Source organism: Montipora foliosa, chromosome 5, assembly GCF_036669935.1.
Source record: "Montipora foliosa isolate CH-2021 chromosome 5, ASM3666993v2, whole genome shotgun sequence".
Lineage (NCBI taxonomy): Eukaryota > Metazoa > Cnidaria > Anthozoa > Scleractinia > Acroporidae > Montipora > Montipora foliosa.
In genome coordinates, this window is record NC_090873.1 from 6,739,396 (window position 1) to 6,756,104 (window position 16,709).

At 43.0% G+C, this 16,709-nt stretch overlaps 1 protein-coding gene across 1 annotated transcript in view; it reads right to left on the reverse strand.

Moving 5' to 3' along the window:
- LOC138003486 (serine/threonine-protein kinase ATR-like) overlaps nucleotides 1-16,709 on the reverse strand; it is a 118,266-nt gene that overhangs the window by 94,162 nt on the left and 7,395 nt on the right. The window contains exons 2-5 of the mRNA XM_068849583.1: nucleotides 11,446-11,517; nucleotides 4,070-4,113; nucleotides 3,045-3,219; nucleotides 103-208 (exon numbers count right to left, since the gene is read on the reverse strand). Coding sequence (XP_068705684.1) covers nucleotides 103-208; nucleotides 3,045-3,219; nucleotides 4,070-4,113; nucleotides 11,446-11,484 — 364 coding nt within the window. The 5' untranslated portion in view covers nucleotides 11,485-11,517. The remainder of the gene's footprint in view (nucleotides 1-102; nucleotides 209-3,044; nucleotides 3,220-4,069; nucleotides 4,114-11,445; nucleotides 11,518-16,709) is intronic.

Here is a 16,709-nt window from a genome sequence, read left to right on the forward strand (position 1 = left end):
TTTAAATGATCTTGGTTGAGATTTCCATCAAGGTGGTATTTAAACATTAAGTTTTCCAAAGTTTCATCAGGGATAACGTAATGCACCAGGGCACCTACGTACCTTGAATGTCACCAACTTCATTAGGATTGTTAATGCAGGGACTGTACAGATGGACCATTACTTCTATTATCACTCGAACCCCTTCAAGATGGCATGTGAATTCATCCTAGGGAGACAACATTGCACAAGAATCATCAAAATGTTGATAGTAATAGTTTTCAACCTAGGAGTTATATCAAAAATTGATGAACTAAGATCATTAAATGAATGACTCATTAATTTACACAAAACCAACAGAACAGTAAAACCACTCTTCTACAGGTCTAAATGCGCTAATCACAGTCTTCCCAGCCAGCAATAGAGAATGTTAGCATTGGCAACGAGAACAAGTACATCTTGTATTCGTTCTGGAAGTTGTGTTCTACGTACTTGGGTAAGTACAGTACGAGTTCCAGTCAGCAGAAAATACTATGATGGTATGAAGTTCACATTTCAGCACCAGTTTTGAATGAGTTGCTGGTGTTTCCACTTTTTCTAGCGGAAGTCCTTTACAGTAAACAGCGAAAGACAAACAATTTCCTTTTGATAACTTGTACTTTTTGCTACAACTTTAAAGTGCCCCTGTGATCAAAAAAACCACTTCCTTTTTTCCTTCAGATTTTGAAAGTGTGTTTGCTTAACACCTGACTGGCAAAATTTTGAGCTTTGATTTTTATCCAAGGGCCGTTTACTTTGAGTGCAAGTTTTGGATTTCACGGTCCGCCATTACCCACGGTCAAAACTGACGATTGGACCTTAGACGGTTGGATCCAGGGAAAAGTGACGCCAGAGGCTCACTAGCTTAAAATTTCAGCATGTGAACGCAGCTTATTATATATGCAAAGCGTGAGTTTAAAAGTCTGAAAGCCCAAAACCCCTGTGCTGCATATTAATTCTGTCGCGTACACACGTATTGCATTCTTAAACTAGTGAGCCTTTGACGTCATTTTCTCCTCGATCCAGCTCTCTCAAGAACATAACGTTAGTCATGGCAGACCATTAAATGGGAAAATTACAGTTAAAATAAAGAGGTGTCTTTTTGAAATCAAGGCTTAAAACGTGGGTCACTTAGTGTTTTGTTAACATAGTTTTGAAATTCAAAGAAAACTATGAATTGATTTTTTGGTCACAGGGGCACTTGAAGACAAAAAGTTGTCGCAGATCAATTTGCAGGGATGAGTTGCACAGTATTCAAAATTCCAGAACTTGTACTTGAACTCACACTCGTTGTCTATGCTAACGTCCTCTACTATCACAGCTAACTAGACAAACCCATAACATCACGTTTCTAATGACCAATCAGGTGAAAGAAAAGAGTACTTAGTATGATTCACTGACAACACAAATCATTGACCCAGGGAATGAAATCGGCTCAGGTGGTCAAAGGATCAGAGAGTGTCAACAACAATAGTCCTTCAAAAAAAAAACCTTAACCTGGACAATCTTCCTTCATCAAGTTTGATACTTTTTTTCAGCAATAAAACAGGGGCCCATAGTTTAAGATCTTGGTGACATACTTTCTATTAGGCCTCAGTTGTTCAAAAGACGGATGGCCCTATTCACAGGATAATTTAAATTTTATTTTAATAAAAGCTAAATCCAAACCAACTAAGTTATAAATCCAATGGATAGTGATCTTATCCAGTGGATGACACTATCTGCTGGGGCCAGCTAATGAAACATACTGGAATGCAGTTTGAACTGATGACCTCTGCAATGCTAGTGTGGTGAGGTCTTAATCCAACTGGGACCTGGTCACTTCATGATTTCATTTTAACCCAGGCCTGTAGAGGATGTGGAAATGAAGGGTCTGACTGAAAGACACATATATTTGTAGGATGGAGAGAACCAATGATAAAATAGAAAAGAATAGCATAGGGACAGTTTCATTATCACAGGAATAAGAGATGTACGCTAATTCTTGGAAAATTGTTCAAGCTGGAGTCAAGCCTGAATTTTTCTGGCTTCCCTTTCATTACTGCATAAGTCATGTTCAAAGCTGTGACAATTTGAGATCTTGAGCAATAAATTATTCAACAAAGTGGAGGTAAATAGTGGTGGATATTCACAGATCGGTAAATATCCACCACTTTCGCCGACACTGAGGTGAATAGTTCTTTTAGTATATACCAAACAAGACGAATAAGAAGCAAATCAAAAAATTATTTCTTGTAAAATGTGGCCAGAATAGTTGAATAGTACTTGGCGAATAACCCTGAGTTAGCCAATCAGTGTGCACAGAGACCACTATTCACTTGTGTGGTATATACTAACATGTTTTATTTCTGTCACTCCTATTTTATACTATTTCAATTTTTCTGAGTTTATGATCTATTCTAATGCAATTGCATTTTGTATAGGGTAATAGAGAATCTGTTAGCTTGCTAAAATACTTAAAATAGAACTACAGTCTGTATTCTAGAAAAACGCCATGCCAAGCCCACAGTTAGCACCTTATAATAAAATGGGAACATACACATTAACATTATGGAAACCAGTCTACTAAATCTGGATGACTAGGGCTACATGTACATGTAAGTGATCACCACCCTTTCACTAGCGGGCAGATTTGCAAGATTTAGTGCACAAGGGATGGCACCTCTATGCCTGGAAGCCACAAAGAACTTTTTAAATTCAGTGGTGGCATCTCCATTGCCCTAACCACTAAAATAAAAGAAAAAATTAATACAATCCACATTATGAATTTTTGAAATGGCCGTCCACTTCATTTGTCAACCATTTTCAAATGGGATTTACAGGTTCATTGAAAGAATTTCTCTAGAGTAGCTCTAGAGTACGGCAAATGAAGCATTTCAAAGAGAACAACACATGCATCAATCATTTCATCGGGGTACCACTAAGATAAGACTACAGTACAGGCATTAAAATGTTTCAATTCCACGTACATAAATGAATAACTGGCTTTTTAAAAAACACTAGCAGAAAAAAAATTATGAGCTTACTGCATCTGGGCAACTTTCATTTGCTTGCAGCAGGATTGATTTTCCAAAGAATTTAATTTTTTCCATCACTTTGACGATTATTGGTGACAGCGCTAATGATTTCTCTTGCTTGAGCACTGACTGGGAGACGATCAGAGTTGCCTTCTTCCTTGGAGTATTTGCTGTATTTGCAATGCTGTAAGGATGTTAAGAGGTCAACCAGTCACACTGTAGACAAGCTTCTGGTAACACTTGTGATAAGAGTTGAATTTTTTTCCTTTCACATAATTAGCACCCCACTTGGGGATAACAGTAACCCTAAACCGTTAGTACCCTCAACATCATTCAAAAGCTAATAATGATTATTATAGGGGAATCAATGCTTACATTTTTTGACTCATTATATAATTAGCACAAGGCTATCCTTTTCTAATCAGTCAGCCACAAATAAAGTATTGAATATCGTTGCATGATGAGCTATCTCTGAAAATTAGGCCCCGATATACAGGATAATCTTTGAACAATGACGCTTTGAAAAATAATTCGAAATTTCACAAAGAATGCATGGTGTCATTCGCCCTTTTGCCACCCAAAAATTTATCACTTTTTGATGACTAATAACTGGCTTGTTATCAAAGCTAACAGGATTAAAATTGGACATTTTTGTGAGCAGACTCGTACATGTATGTTAATGAAACAATACGTAAATAGTAAACAATGACATCAGCAAAAATTAATTCTCTCATAGAGATGTCCAGATGTTCCCTCTTTCCCACTTGACCTGATCCCTTTCTAGCTTTTCTTCTACTTCATTCCTACAGTAGCTACCCCTTTGTTCCCTCCCTTAATCCTCTTTTTTTTCTTCTGTTGTCATTTTAGTCTCCTCTTCCCGTCCCCATTCCTTTGCTTGTTCACAAATAATTTCCCTCTCCACCCTTTTGGGAACAAAGTTAATAATTATAGCTGAGAGAAAACTATGCCAAAGAAATTTACTCTGAATGACTTGTTTCCACATCTGATTGATTACACGTACACGTAACACTCACCCATCAAGTTTCCCAGTATTTGAACATGTAGCTGATTCACTAGTCTGAAAGTAACCCAAAAGGAATACAAGCTCATTAAGTACTGTAGGTATGATGACAACAGAGGTACATGCCTTGTGGTTGTTTTGTGCTTCCTCCGTGTTAAAATCAACCTGTAAACTAAGTTTATGAGAATTGAATTGCTGAGCTGATTCCTCTTCTATAATTTCGGATTAGAAACTATTGATAATCAAACAAATCAAAATCTATTAAAGAAAACACCAATTCCAATGATTTTGAAAGTTGTCATGTCCACTGAGCAAAACCTACATGTATAGGTCTAATCTAACAGGTGGTTTATTGACTCGTCTGTATCTGGCCATTTTAACAGCGTCTGATAAGGCTTTCTTGTGAGTACATCCATTCAGTGGCGTGGAGGTGAATATGAGGCATCCTCGTGTTTTAGTGGGAACTCCTGTTGTATGCTTTCTGAAATGGAAATAAAGTGTTGACACACAGGACTGCTATTCTGAGTTTCCAGTACGTAAGACATTAGTGTTGCAGCTTTTTCTGTAACAACTGCAGGTGTTTTCTGACCCACAACCCGCACATGGCCTCCAGGATTTAAGGTGGGCAGTTTGGTGCAACAATGACTGGCATTGTAACGGTTTCTTTGGCCTACCTTGCTCTCCTGTTCATTTTCACGAACTTTCTCCAGGTTAGGCTGATTGGGCCTAACGTTGTCCTGATTAGGCAGATCAGGGAACACGGGAAGTGCGGTTCAGATTTTTTCTCCCGAAGAGCATTTCAGCATAGCTGTACCCATTTTCCAGTGGGGTCACTCTGTAAGACACAAGGAGTTTCTTTCTTTAGGGCGTTCTTTACTGTCTATTCAGTGCACTCCGCTTCCCCAGTTGCTTGAGGCATCATTGGGGTTGAAGTTATGTACGTAAATGAATATTCCTTTGAGAACTTGTCAAACTCCGCTGAGAAAAACTGTGGCCCATTGTCAGATCTCAGGACTTCAGGTACTCCATGCCTTGCCAATATGGACTTCGATGTACACATTGTCACTAACAACTTCTGGGACACCAGCAAAAGTGAGATTTTCATGAAGTGTGAAAAGTAATATACCAAAAACAGATATGTTCATCACTTAGGACTGAACATATCGGCTCCAAGAACTTGCCACGGTCTTTCAGCAACTCTGGAGGGAATCATCGGTTCTTGACCAGGCTTCCTGTGCTTGATGCATTTGTGGCAGTTTATGATCATATCTGCAAGTTGTTTACCCACACCCAGTCACCATACTGAGTCCTTGACTTGCCGGCTGCACTTGACAATTCCTTCACCTCCCTCGTGACTTATATCCAAAATCTCCAGTCTCATACTTGCAAATCACTCCTCTTGAACTCCTGTACAAAGTGAGTGAACTAGGGAGCTTGTGGATGTCTGGCCACCCTTCTTCGCAGTACTCCAAGAGCTTCCTGCACACCAGGTCTCATTTTTTTGACAAAGCATCAGCAGCTATCAGGTGTTTACCAGGTGCATTCCCAATTATTATTGTTAGATTCTTGGTGACATTTCATCGAGATTCTTGGAGTCAAGTAGTGGGAAAAGAGGTTTATGATCTGCTTGGATGTGAAATGTTTTGCTGACCAGGTAATCGGCTCGTCTTTTCCACGCCCAAGTCGTAGCTTGTGCTTCTTTTTCAATCTGAGCATATCTTTGTTCAGTACTTAATAGTGCCCTTGAGATGAACACTACAGGCTTCCAGACACTCTCTGGTTGCTTCTGAACCATTATGGCTCCAATCCAATATGAAGAGGCACCTTGCTGCAACTTTAGTCTCAAGTTGAGAGTCATGAAATTGGTGTTCAAACCAACTGTCGTGATTGTCTCAAATGCAAGACATACTTAATTGACCACTCCCCAACTGGGGGTTGTTCAGGGCCAATGAAGAACACTCAACAAAACAACAGAACAACAACATCTATTAAGAATCCCAACTGGCCAGAGGGAAACCCGTTGGCTATTTAGGTCTCTCAAGGATTTACTGTTCTGAGCTAAACTGGTAAGTACTTGCCCATCTGGTTAACCATTCTTAAGGATCTTCTTAATTCCGAGACATTGGTCAGTGTTATATCTCGTGTTGCATACATGCAGTTTGTATATAGTTCATGTTGAATACATGAGGTGGTGTTAGTTATCTCTACATACGTGATAAATTTATAATAAAGTTGTTCCATGTATTTGCGGTTATGAATCGACCCTTATATTGGTAGCCTTAACAATGGCCCAGTGTCAGTGGCAACAATCAGTACTCCCTGGGGTAATTTCCGACTAAACAGGCTGGTATTTGGTACCAAAGCATCCAAAGACCTGTTCGATGGTGAAATGACCAGAATATTTGGTGACACTCCAGCATGCCTCAACCAAAGGGACAATCCCTTAATTGGAGCAAGAGATTGGAAGGAACACAATGTGACACTGGAGACAGTATTCCACAGGGCTGAAGACTATGGAATCACCTTCAATTAACCCAAGTGTGAATTTGACCAGGCACAGATTACTTTCTATGGCTGCCAATTTGGTGCAGGAGGCCTCAAACCCACACCAAAGAAAGTACAGGCTATCCAATAATGCAAACCCCCTAAATCTAAGGAAGAAGTTCAAAGTTTCGTGGGAATGACTGGACACCTCTCCCAATTTATACCTTGGCATGCCTCCCTTACAAAGCCACTTAGGGAGCTGACTTATAAAGATGCAAAGTTTTCCTGGGCACCAGAGGAAGCAGATGCTTTTGAACACCTTAAAGCCAGTATTTCTAGTAAAGACACAATGGCGTTCTTCAACCCAAAGCTACCATTAATGGTGAGAGTGGAAGCTACAAGCAGTTGCAAAAAGGTTGAGACACTGAATCGAAAATTTACCTCTTCTCCCTAAAACCCTCTTCCAGTTCCCAACGACCCTCCCTCCCCTCTCCACTTTTTCAATGTTAATACCCTTCAGTTTGAATGCCAAGTGCAGATGGAAACAACTTTGCTTGGGGGAAGGGGGTTTGGGGATGTGCTGACTTGAATGACACGCACTGTACGGTTATTAACAGTGAGTGTCTCAATTATTTTTGCAGCTGCTTGTAGTTTTAAAGAGGGATTGTCACCAGGATTATTCCAGAAAACTGAGAAGGGTTGGCGACCAGTTCACTTTATTGCTATGCCACATGTGTTAACAAGCGGGCCTTGTTAATATATCATGCGCACGCAAACCATGTATCTGATCCTGTTTTTGTATTGAACTTCCATATTGATTAAAGTATAGGGAGTAATCATTGCGTGACACACAACAGATTGGCGGCGGGGATTTTCAACTGTAGAAAGAAATGAATTTGAACCTCCACCACAATGCCGATTGGAACGATAGAAGCCTTCTACGAAACTAGCGACGACTGGAACGCCTACGTTGAACAAGTGGAACCTTCATTGCCAATGAGTTGCAGTGATACTTAGCCTCGTTGGAAACAAAAGGTACGGGTTACTGTGAAATCTGTGCGCCCCTAGTTTCTCATTGGCCAAGGCAACAGGAATTGTCCTAGCGCTGGAAGCACAAGTGAAAGACACGCTAGAACTACAGGGGAAGAAAGAATCTGAAGAGAACAAGTTGACCAAGTGTAATGAAAAAACAAACAGGCTGAAAGAGGAGGTCAAGTCGAAACCTCACTGCTATCGATGTGGTTCCAGTGACATGCATCAATCCAGTGTTCTTTTACGAACCAATCCTGCTGGAAATGCGGGAAAGTGGGACATATCCAATGCGTTTGGGTCAACAGTCCACGAGTCAAGGAGGCACAAAGGAGAAGAACCGGAAATTACCTTCCTCCTTTGAGATGGCTGATGAGCTTGATGATGACAATTTTATTGGGTGACACCCAAGGTTAACAGCCAAACCTTAAAGATGGAACTGGACACCGGTTCAGTGGTATCTACACTTCCTACTCAGAAATACAAGGAAATGTTTCCAAACGCACCCCTGGTCACAACTGAAGCCATTTTGAAACCCTACTCAGGGGAGAAGATAGCACTGGAAGACAAACTACATGTTTGTGTGGAATACAACAACCAAGGTCAAAGACAACGTTGTATGTAGTGGAAACGCAGGGACCTGCATTGTTTGGAAGGGATTGGCTACACCAGATCCGTGCTATTGGTAAAGAAAAGCCAACACGGGACACCCAGAGGAAGCTAGAGGTACTCCTAGACAAATACAGCGAAGTGTTTCAGGACGACATTGGCACACTTAAGTCAGCGACAGCTAAACTCATGTTGAAGGAAGGTAGTCAACCAAAGTTCCACAAAGCAAGGGCAACTCTGTACACCCTGAAACCAAAGGTAGATGCAGAGCTGAAACACCTGGAAAGAGACGGAATACTATACAAAGTCAAATTCAGTAACTGGGCAACCCCTATTGTGCCAGTGGTTAAGCCAAATGAAACCATTCGAATATGCTGCGACTACAAGGCCACCGTAAACCCTCAACTGGAAACAGAAAAGTATCCACTCCCCCGCATCAACGATATTTTCGGAAAGCTTGCAGGAGGGCAGCGGTTCACCAAGATTGACCAGAGAACATTCGACAGGCCCATGCATTCTTAGGACTGGTGAATTACTACCACAAGTTCCTGCCAAACCTGGCCACGGTCCTACACCCACTGAACCAACTTTTGAAAAAAGGCATTCAATGGAAGTGGAACACAAAATGAGAGGAGGCCTTCGGCAAAGTGAAGAAACTCATAACATCAGACATGGTGCTTACCCATTATGACCCAGGACGAGCCCTGAGATTAGCATGTGATGCTTCCCCTGTCGGGATTGGGGCAGTTTTGTCACAAATCATGGATGAGGGCTCAGAAAGACCCATAGCGTTTGCTTCACACACCCTAACCAAAGCAGAAAGGAATTACTCCCAGATCGAAAAGGAAGCCCTAGCATTGGTGTGGGGGCAGGCGTGGATCCAGGGGAGGTGAAATGGGTGAATTTTCACCCCCCTTTTTTCTGAGCCCCCCTTCTTTCTTTTTTTTTTCTTATCCCTCAAACACCTCAACCAGGCTTTGGTTCTATTACATTATTACAAAAATTCACCTGCCATTTCAAAATCCTGGATCTGCGCCTGGGGGTAAAGAAATTTCACCTTTACCTGTTTGGCCATTATTTCACACTTGTGACAGATCATGAACCTCTGAACCTCTGAACCTCTGACCTCAATCTTTAACCAGCAAAGACAGCCGCTCGCTTACAACATTATGCAGCTTATTCCTCTTGTTTCCATCTTCACTAAGGTTGCTGCTTTGTTCCAGCTGATTGAGTGTTGCTTTCCTTCGTGGTTTCCCTTTGGTCACTGTGAGGCTTTCCACCCTTGCTTGCACCTGGTTGGATCATATTACTCCTCGATGTTTAATAATGGTTACACTTTGTCTGACTTGCTGAAATGCATTTTCTAGCCTTAAACCTGCATTCATCTGTAGTTTTTCACCGAGTTTGTCATTCATGATACCAACAACCAAGCGAACATGGATCATTTCATCGTTCAATGATCCATATTCACAGGACTCAGCCAAACCAAGAAGATCTGTTAATAAAATTTTCCTCAGTTACATATTGATCTTGCACAAGGTTCAATTTTGATTGATTGACGTTTTTCTGTGCTATAAAATGATGGTCAAATTTTCCTTTCACAATGTCACCCCTGTTCGCATCTGTTTCTTAAGCAAAGGTAAAGCTTGCCCAAATATCTTTGACGTTGCCAAATAAGGCATGGAGAAGGCTAGGGCTCCGTCCTGGCTCTGCAAGCTGAAACAAAGTAATAACACTCGAATCGCTTTATCCAACAAGGCCACTCCTCAAGTTGAAAGATTTGGTGAATAGCTGCAGCTCCTGTGACATCGCTTAAGCTAACCCTGCTGTTTTCGTCTGTTGACATTCTGGGAAAATGTGTTGGAGTATGAGTTTCAATGATCGCTCTTTCGATGAAGGCACTGTAATTGGAGGGGAACTGGCTTAGTTACCAACTTCTGACACCACGTCATGTTGCTGAATGGTATTTTACCCAAGAATGAAACGCACAAGTATTCTGTCCAACTGAAGTTCTTTTACCTGATATTCTTCTCTGATTACAGTGCCAGATTGCATTGCATAAGAGTGTAAAGTTGGCAATCACAAATTGTTGTAAGCAAAATGTATAACGTTTCTGATTTCTCATTCTTCACTAAAAGCACAATTATAAAAAATAAAAACGAGAGTTTGAAGACATGAAAACATTCACAAAGTCAATGGCCAGCAACACATATAGGGAGCAGGGCTAGTGCAGGTTCGAAACCCAGACTGTTGTACTGCAGGGGGTTGAGTTTGTTGGTTTTCTTCTCTACTCTGATAGCTTTTTCTCTGCGTACTCCAATTTTCCCCTCTCCTCAAAAACCAATCTTTGATATGACAAGACTTGATCACGACCTGCCCAGACGATTTACACGATTACGCAAACTGTGAAAGGAATCCTAACCCAATTTGACGCAGTTTAATAAGAGATTTCATCTGCTTGTTGATCCATTGGGGGTCGTTAGTCATAACAATCTTGGGTGTTAGGGAAGGTAAAATATCCAGTCCAGTCTTGATCACTAAATTTTTCCAAGGTGTCAGTTTTCTCTTGGCACAACACCAAGCTACCCACCACAGAGCAGGCATCGACTTCCTCCAAATATGTTGTCATTGCTAAACGATTTGTCGTCCTGAAGTCTCTTGAGTGCAATATGATATTCTGAGAAGGTACATGTAGCTTTTCCCTTTCCAAGGGTTTAATTTCGACAGTGACAGGATCGGAAAGCCCAAACGGTGACAACTTCTTGGGCAGTACATCATAATATCCAAGCAACTGGCAGGGGATTTGTGTCCAAATTGTAATCGTTGCAGGACTAAATGAGTTATATATTTTCTCACTGTTTTAGTATAACTAACCGGTGATGTACTGTAAATATCCACCACTAGCCAACACCACTGAGGTGAATAGTTGTCAATTACCATTATAACACATAAGACAGTTAAACCCTACACAGTAACTTGGTGCATTTCCACTATAATGTAAGTGGTCAAGAGTGGGCTCAGCACAAAATTGCACAAATTTTTAAACGCTTGTGAGACTAGTACAAGATCCTTGACATTCTATTCCTTTGCTGGTTTTTTCGGGTGTCTTAATAACTGTGCATGGTACATGTAAAGTACATGTATAACACATTCAGTGACATAACAGGAAGGCGGCTCGACCATACATCCTGTATTATTATTACACAACCTGTGGCAGTGATGAAAAATGTGTCTTTCTGCTGACATTAAGATTTTGTGAGACCTTACCTTCAATGTTACTGAAGTTTTCTTGCTGGCCCTCTCCATCAAAACAGCCTCACACAAACATCTCAATAAGAACTAAAAAAAATGGCTAAAGGTAAAGAAACTGTCCTCTTTTGTCCAAACCGCAAACAGAACTATGTGAGAATCAAAATCGTCATGCACCTAATTACGTGCAGTTCTGGGACATATCTGATCAGGACAGCTTTCTTTGCCTAAAAGAGGACTCTTGTGTAACTTGAATAATTTATATCAACCTGTTGTGTTGCTGATTGCCGATGAAGTCAACCAAGCACTGATAATGTCTTCAGTTATGTAGTTCTGTGTTAAGGGGACTGAGCGACATGAACTGGCTGGCATGCACATGTAAAGATGAGCAAGAAACTCCCACAAGGCTCTCTGAAAATAAAAGGTACCACAAAAACAAAAGTATAAGAAGGACAAACGTTTTTGGGTAAGACCAGCAGAAGATCCCAAAACTTTGATAGGTTAAGGGGCGAAAGAAAGCTAAAGGTACACCTTATTTAACGTTGGAAGTTCCTTAACCTCTAGAGGGTATTCTCCCAGGAAGCCGACAGTGTGCTTCAATTCCCCCAACCCCCTTTTTATAAGTGCGAACATTGTTAAGGGTATTTAGAGCTATCTGAAGCTACACAGAAGGAAAGAAGTACAAGCAAGGATTGTCAGGGAGCGGGAGGTCGTGAGTTCGACTCGGCCGGCACTCAACCACTCAGGGTTCTTAAAAGTAACACGAGGAGAAAGTGTGCTTGCCTGACAGTGTTGTAATTATAATATCGGACCAGCTAATCGCCCTTTTTTTGCAGCAGTCCGAGGGACTGAATTACTAAGGCGCAATCTATATTACTATACTATACGATAAGGTCAAATGGTTAGGGAGTTTGGCCAGTTTACCCATATGTCATCAATTTGAGATTCCACTACTTCAAAGGTATGTGCATGTGATGACTTTACTTTAGCATTGATATCTGTTTTATCTGGTTCCCCCCCACTTGTTTGCAATTAACCCACAACAATCATCATGGCCATGATGGCTTTGACTTTGTTCTAGTCTGTAATTCCAAATGTTATTTTTTGGCCACTGTTCTGTGTGTTTGTTTTCTGTTATGCACCTTTTTTGTGCAAAGGCCACCACAAGTAAGCTAAATGTTTTTTATTCCCACAAAAAGTTTTCCCGTTTTGGCACACACATAAACATTTATCATGTCTGGTAAACGTCTCTGAATCTCTTCGAAGACATTTTGACTTTTGTTTGTTGTGCATTAGTTTACTGCCACTTTTTATACTATTGTGTGGACCTGATGGGTTTTTAATGATAAGAATGGGATCATGGCCCCATGTCATCTTGTTTCATTGGTGGTACTCTACTGTTCTGCAATCGCTCACCTAAAGTTTCCCACACCATTCAGAATGCAATTTGAGTTCTGTATTATTATCTTATTGAAGTGAAGTGAAGGCAGGAGACCAGGGGATTTAGATAAAAGACTTACAAATTCATACACTGACCATACATAGATTCAGGACGGAGTAATTCATGTATCTTGCTTGGTTTGTGGTTTGGGAAAGGGAAAACAACCTAAATTTTTCAACAATTCCTTAGACCACTTTCCCGTGCCATTAATTGAACTTTATTACCAAGGTAAGAATGATGTGCCAAGCAGCGCCAGTAAATAAAAGACACCCGACACGATAATAGCGAACAACAAACACTTTACTAAGTACAAACAAGGTCGCCAACTCGATGGCGAACTCAAAACAAGAAAAGCCACGAGGGGACGCGCGTGATACAACCATGCGCGGTCCTGACAAAACCGCTGGGCGCAACTTCTTCTTACTTCTTCTTCTTCTTCTTGAAGGAAAGGAAAAACTAACCTGGGAAAGTCTAACAGGAAACATGAATGTAAATGAAGTGTAACGAAAAAAGTTCGGTAACAGATCGCAAAACCCAAAATTCTTAATAGTACTCTGGTCAAACGACGCCAATACTGAAATAACTGTGAAGGCCAACAACACTAGTTGAGAATGTACTCCTGTAAGTATGCTGGGGGCCGGCGTTGCCCGTTGGGGTCTTGGTTAAACCATGAACTTGAAACCAAGAAACATCGATCAGTTCCAAGGGGGGGTCGAGTCGTACTGCTGTTTGGCGTGGTCCGGGGAGGAGTCTGGAGGATCTGGGGACCTAGGATGCGGACGTAACAGGTCTGGTGGGGTGGCAGAGGGCTCCTATTGACAAGGAAGGGGCTGCTCAGGAATCTCCACACATTCGTCTTCATCAAGTGTAAGGACGACAGGCTTGTACGATGGTGGTGGAGAGGGTATGTGGTACAGTTGTAGCACTCGGCTAGCTTCAACCTTGTAAGCTGTAGCCCTGGAGTTATGAGCCCCCCCCCCCCCCCAGAGAACTTCTTAATGAAAACACCATTCGCCGTCGGATGCTAACAAATGATATAGCGATCACGGAGCGCGAGACTTATCTCGGTCAGACTTCACATACACCATGTCTCCAACATGCAAGGGGGGAACAGGAGCGTGTGGGCGGGGTAGCCACCTTTGGCCACTTCGCTGAAAGGATGATTGGTTTGGCAAGCTTGGTGCTTGGATACAATGTGGTGTTGTTAGGTCAATGACGGGTTATCTGCTCGTTGGGTGAACTTGGTTGCGCTGTGTCCAAAGCTCCCTGTGAGGACAGGCCTTGGCCTGCAGGAGGCATCGAGTTCAGGTGCGGCGGCATTTTGTGGCAATAGCAAGGCCGAGTTCGGTAAACAGGGCCGCACTCCAGGATCCTGACGTAACATTGCTCTTCTTCTAGTCTCCAGCACAGCTCGTCATCGGCAACAGGATTTTTGTTGGAGTTTTTGATGCGACCAACTTTTCGACTGAGATGACACAAGATGCTGCTAAAGGCAATGTGCGGTTTTCTTCAGTGAGACAAATCCCGGTGCAGGAGTTGGAACGCGAATGAACAGCTTGAGGTCCATCTCGGGGGTTGTTAGAGCACACTATAAATCGTGCTTGAGGGCATCACAAAGTGTGCTGCTCCTTTGCGTCGGGTACAAGGCATGATGCAGTGTTGTAGGAGGTGGGTACATTCTCTCAAAAGGAGGATGAAAAAGACGAACTGCCTCTAATGATATCGGCGGCAAATGACACGCCCTACGACTTCAGGTGGATCTTATGATAATTGGCTGGCAAGGGAGGGAGGGAACTTCTTGAGTGAGGCAACAAGTGTGGCAAGAAGTCGGATACTCGAGTGATAGCAGCAATCATAGCCAGGGCGAAGAAGTGACGCTGCATCACCATTTGGAGTTGGTTCTTAGCAGGGTGGTCAAGCTTGATGTGGGAATAGCAGTAAAGCAGGCCGTTCAAATACAGAACGAGGTACCACGATCAACGTGCAATATGGCGAGTTGGAGGAGAGTGGTTGTTGAGCTGGACGAGGAGTAGGCCGTCTTGGAAATGGAAGTGACGTTAATATAGAGCTTTACGTCTCTGATTGTTGGTCAGTTTCTTGGAAGGCGCGGGTGCACTGGTTCAAGTTGAGCATAGACACGCCGTAGATCAGGGCACTCCTGTTGAACACTGAACCATGCGGGTCTGCCAGTGCAGGGTAGGCGCTTGGTGTTCTCCAGCACTTCTGGAGTGGCGATACCACGGACGACTAAACTCTCTGTTTCCATGAATGAAAGAGCAAATTTGACACTGGGGTTCGTTACAGTCCTGAAGCCGTTACGGTCTGGCAAAGTCGGGAGGGTTCAATTGGCGGTGCCGGCACGATGTTGGAGGCTAACTTGGTATCTACTGACTGTGGTCAAGAAGGAGGTAACCGGTGGACTGGCGGGAAAATACACCTCGGCAAAGTTTGTTCAAGGCGTCGGACACAGGGATGTGGCTGTCAGTCAAGCTGCAAGCATGGTGCTTGGATTGAATGATGAAGGGGCTAAAGAGCTTTACAGCAGCGGGCAAAAGAAAGGCTTCGACCTCACATGGTAACCATGGGACCCTGATGCTTGCGGCGTTTCGAGCTATAGAAGCGGGCAAGGTGGAGGTAGTCTTCGCGGGTAAACGTACAAGGTGGATCCGAGACTGCGTTTGGTTACTGAGCCATCAGTCCCCATCCCAAGCTGGTCAGAGGCACGAGGTGAGGACGATAGACTTGTGCGAGGATTAAGGGCATCTGGTGCAGCGGGAATCTTTGGCGAAGGCATTAGTCCAACTTTACCTGGTCCTGAGAGTGCAGATTGGCCAAGGCTGACTCGAGTGGGTCCACAAGTTGAGAGCAGTGAGGGAGGACCTGGCTAAGGACTTTGTAGGCACCAATAAAGGAACATAAAGTTTGACAGACTCTGGAGGGCGGGTAGGTTGCGAGTGCTGTGATTGCGGTGGGGGCTTGCAGATAAGAGCGTTGTGACCAGATCAACCAAAATAGTGTGGTTGTTTGGGGCATATGACCGTTCTTACGTGCAGACAGTAGTAGATTACAATTGGGAGGGACGTCAAGTATACGAGACCAGTTAGTGAGGCGCTCTTGTGGGGTGTCAACCACCACAAATAAAGAGATGCGGCAACGTTTGCCGCGCCTCCTCTTGGAGGGAAGTCAAAGAACGCGACACATTAATTTCTATAATGCGGTCTCTGACCAGGCATTCCGATGGCTGACCTGGTATACACTCTGATGCCGCAAAACGGAGTGGCCACACCGCAATATTTCATGGTGGCCCTTTGATAGTGGTATCTTGTAAAGGGCATGGGTGAGGCCAGACTTGATGATGTACTTCCAAGGGCGATGGTGCTGGGAGAGTAGAGTCGACATCAGGCATCAGCGAGGAGGGTTGTGGTTTGCTGAAACGAGCAACGTCCGTGAAAGGCTGTAACAAGACGAACTCACCCAAAGGTTTTTTGATGAGGAATGACGGGTTGAGGTACTCAACGGTGACTACAATGATCGGACGTCGGAAAGACCTGACATTGCGTCCGACTGATCAAATTTGTTGCTGTAACTCAACCAGCTTGGTCACGGGGATATTGGGGAACGCGGGGCCTTTGCGTTGGGTGAGGTTGCACAGGTCCCATGTTGACAGAAGCTGGGATAGGACCAGACTTGCCATTGTATCAGACAATGGTAGGATTGAAGACGTCATCGTGGGTCTGGAGAACTTGTCGGACCTGGCAGCAGATGGTGTCAGAGGTAAGATGTTGTCGGGGGTCAAAAGTGATGGCATCCAAGAAGGAATTCAGACTGCGGTGAGTTGCTT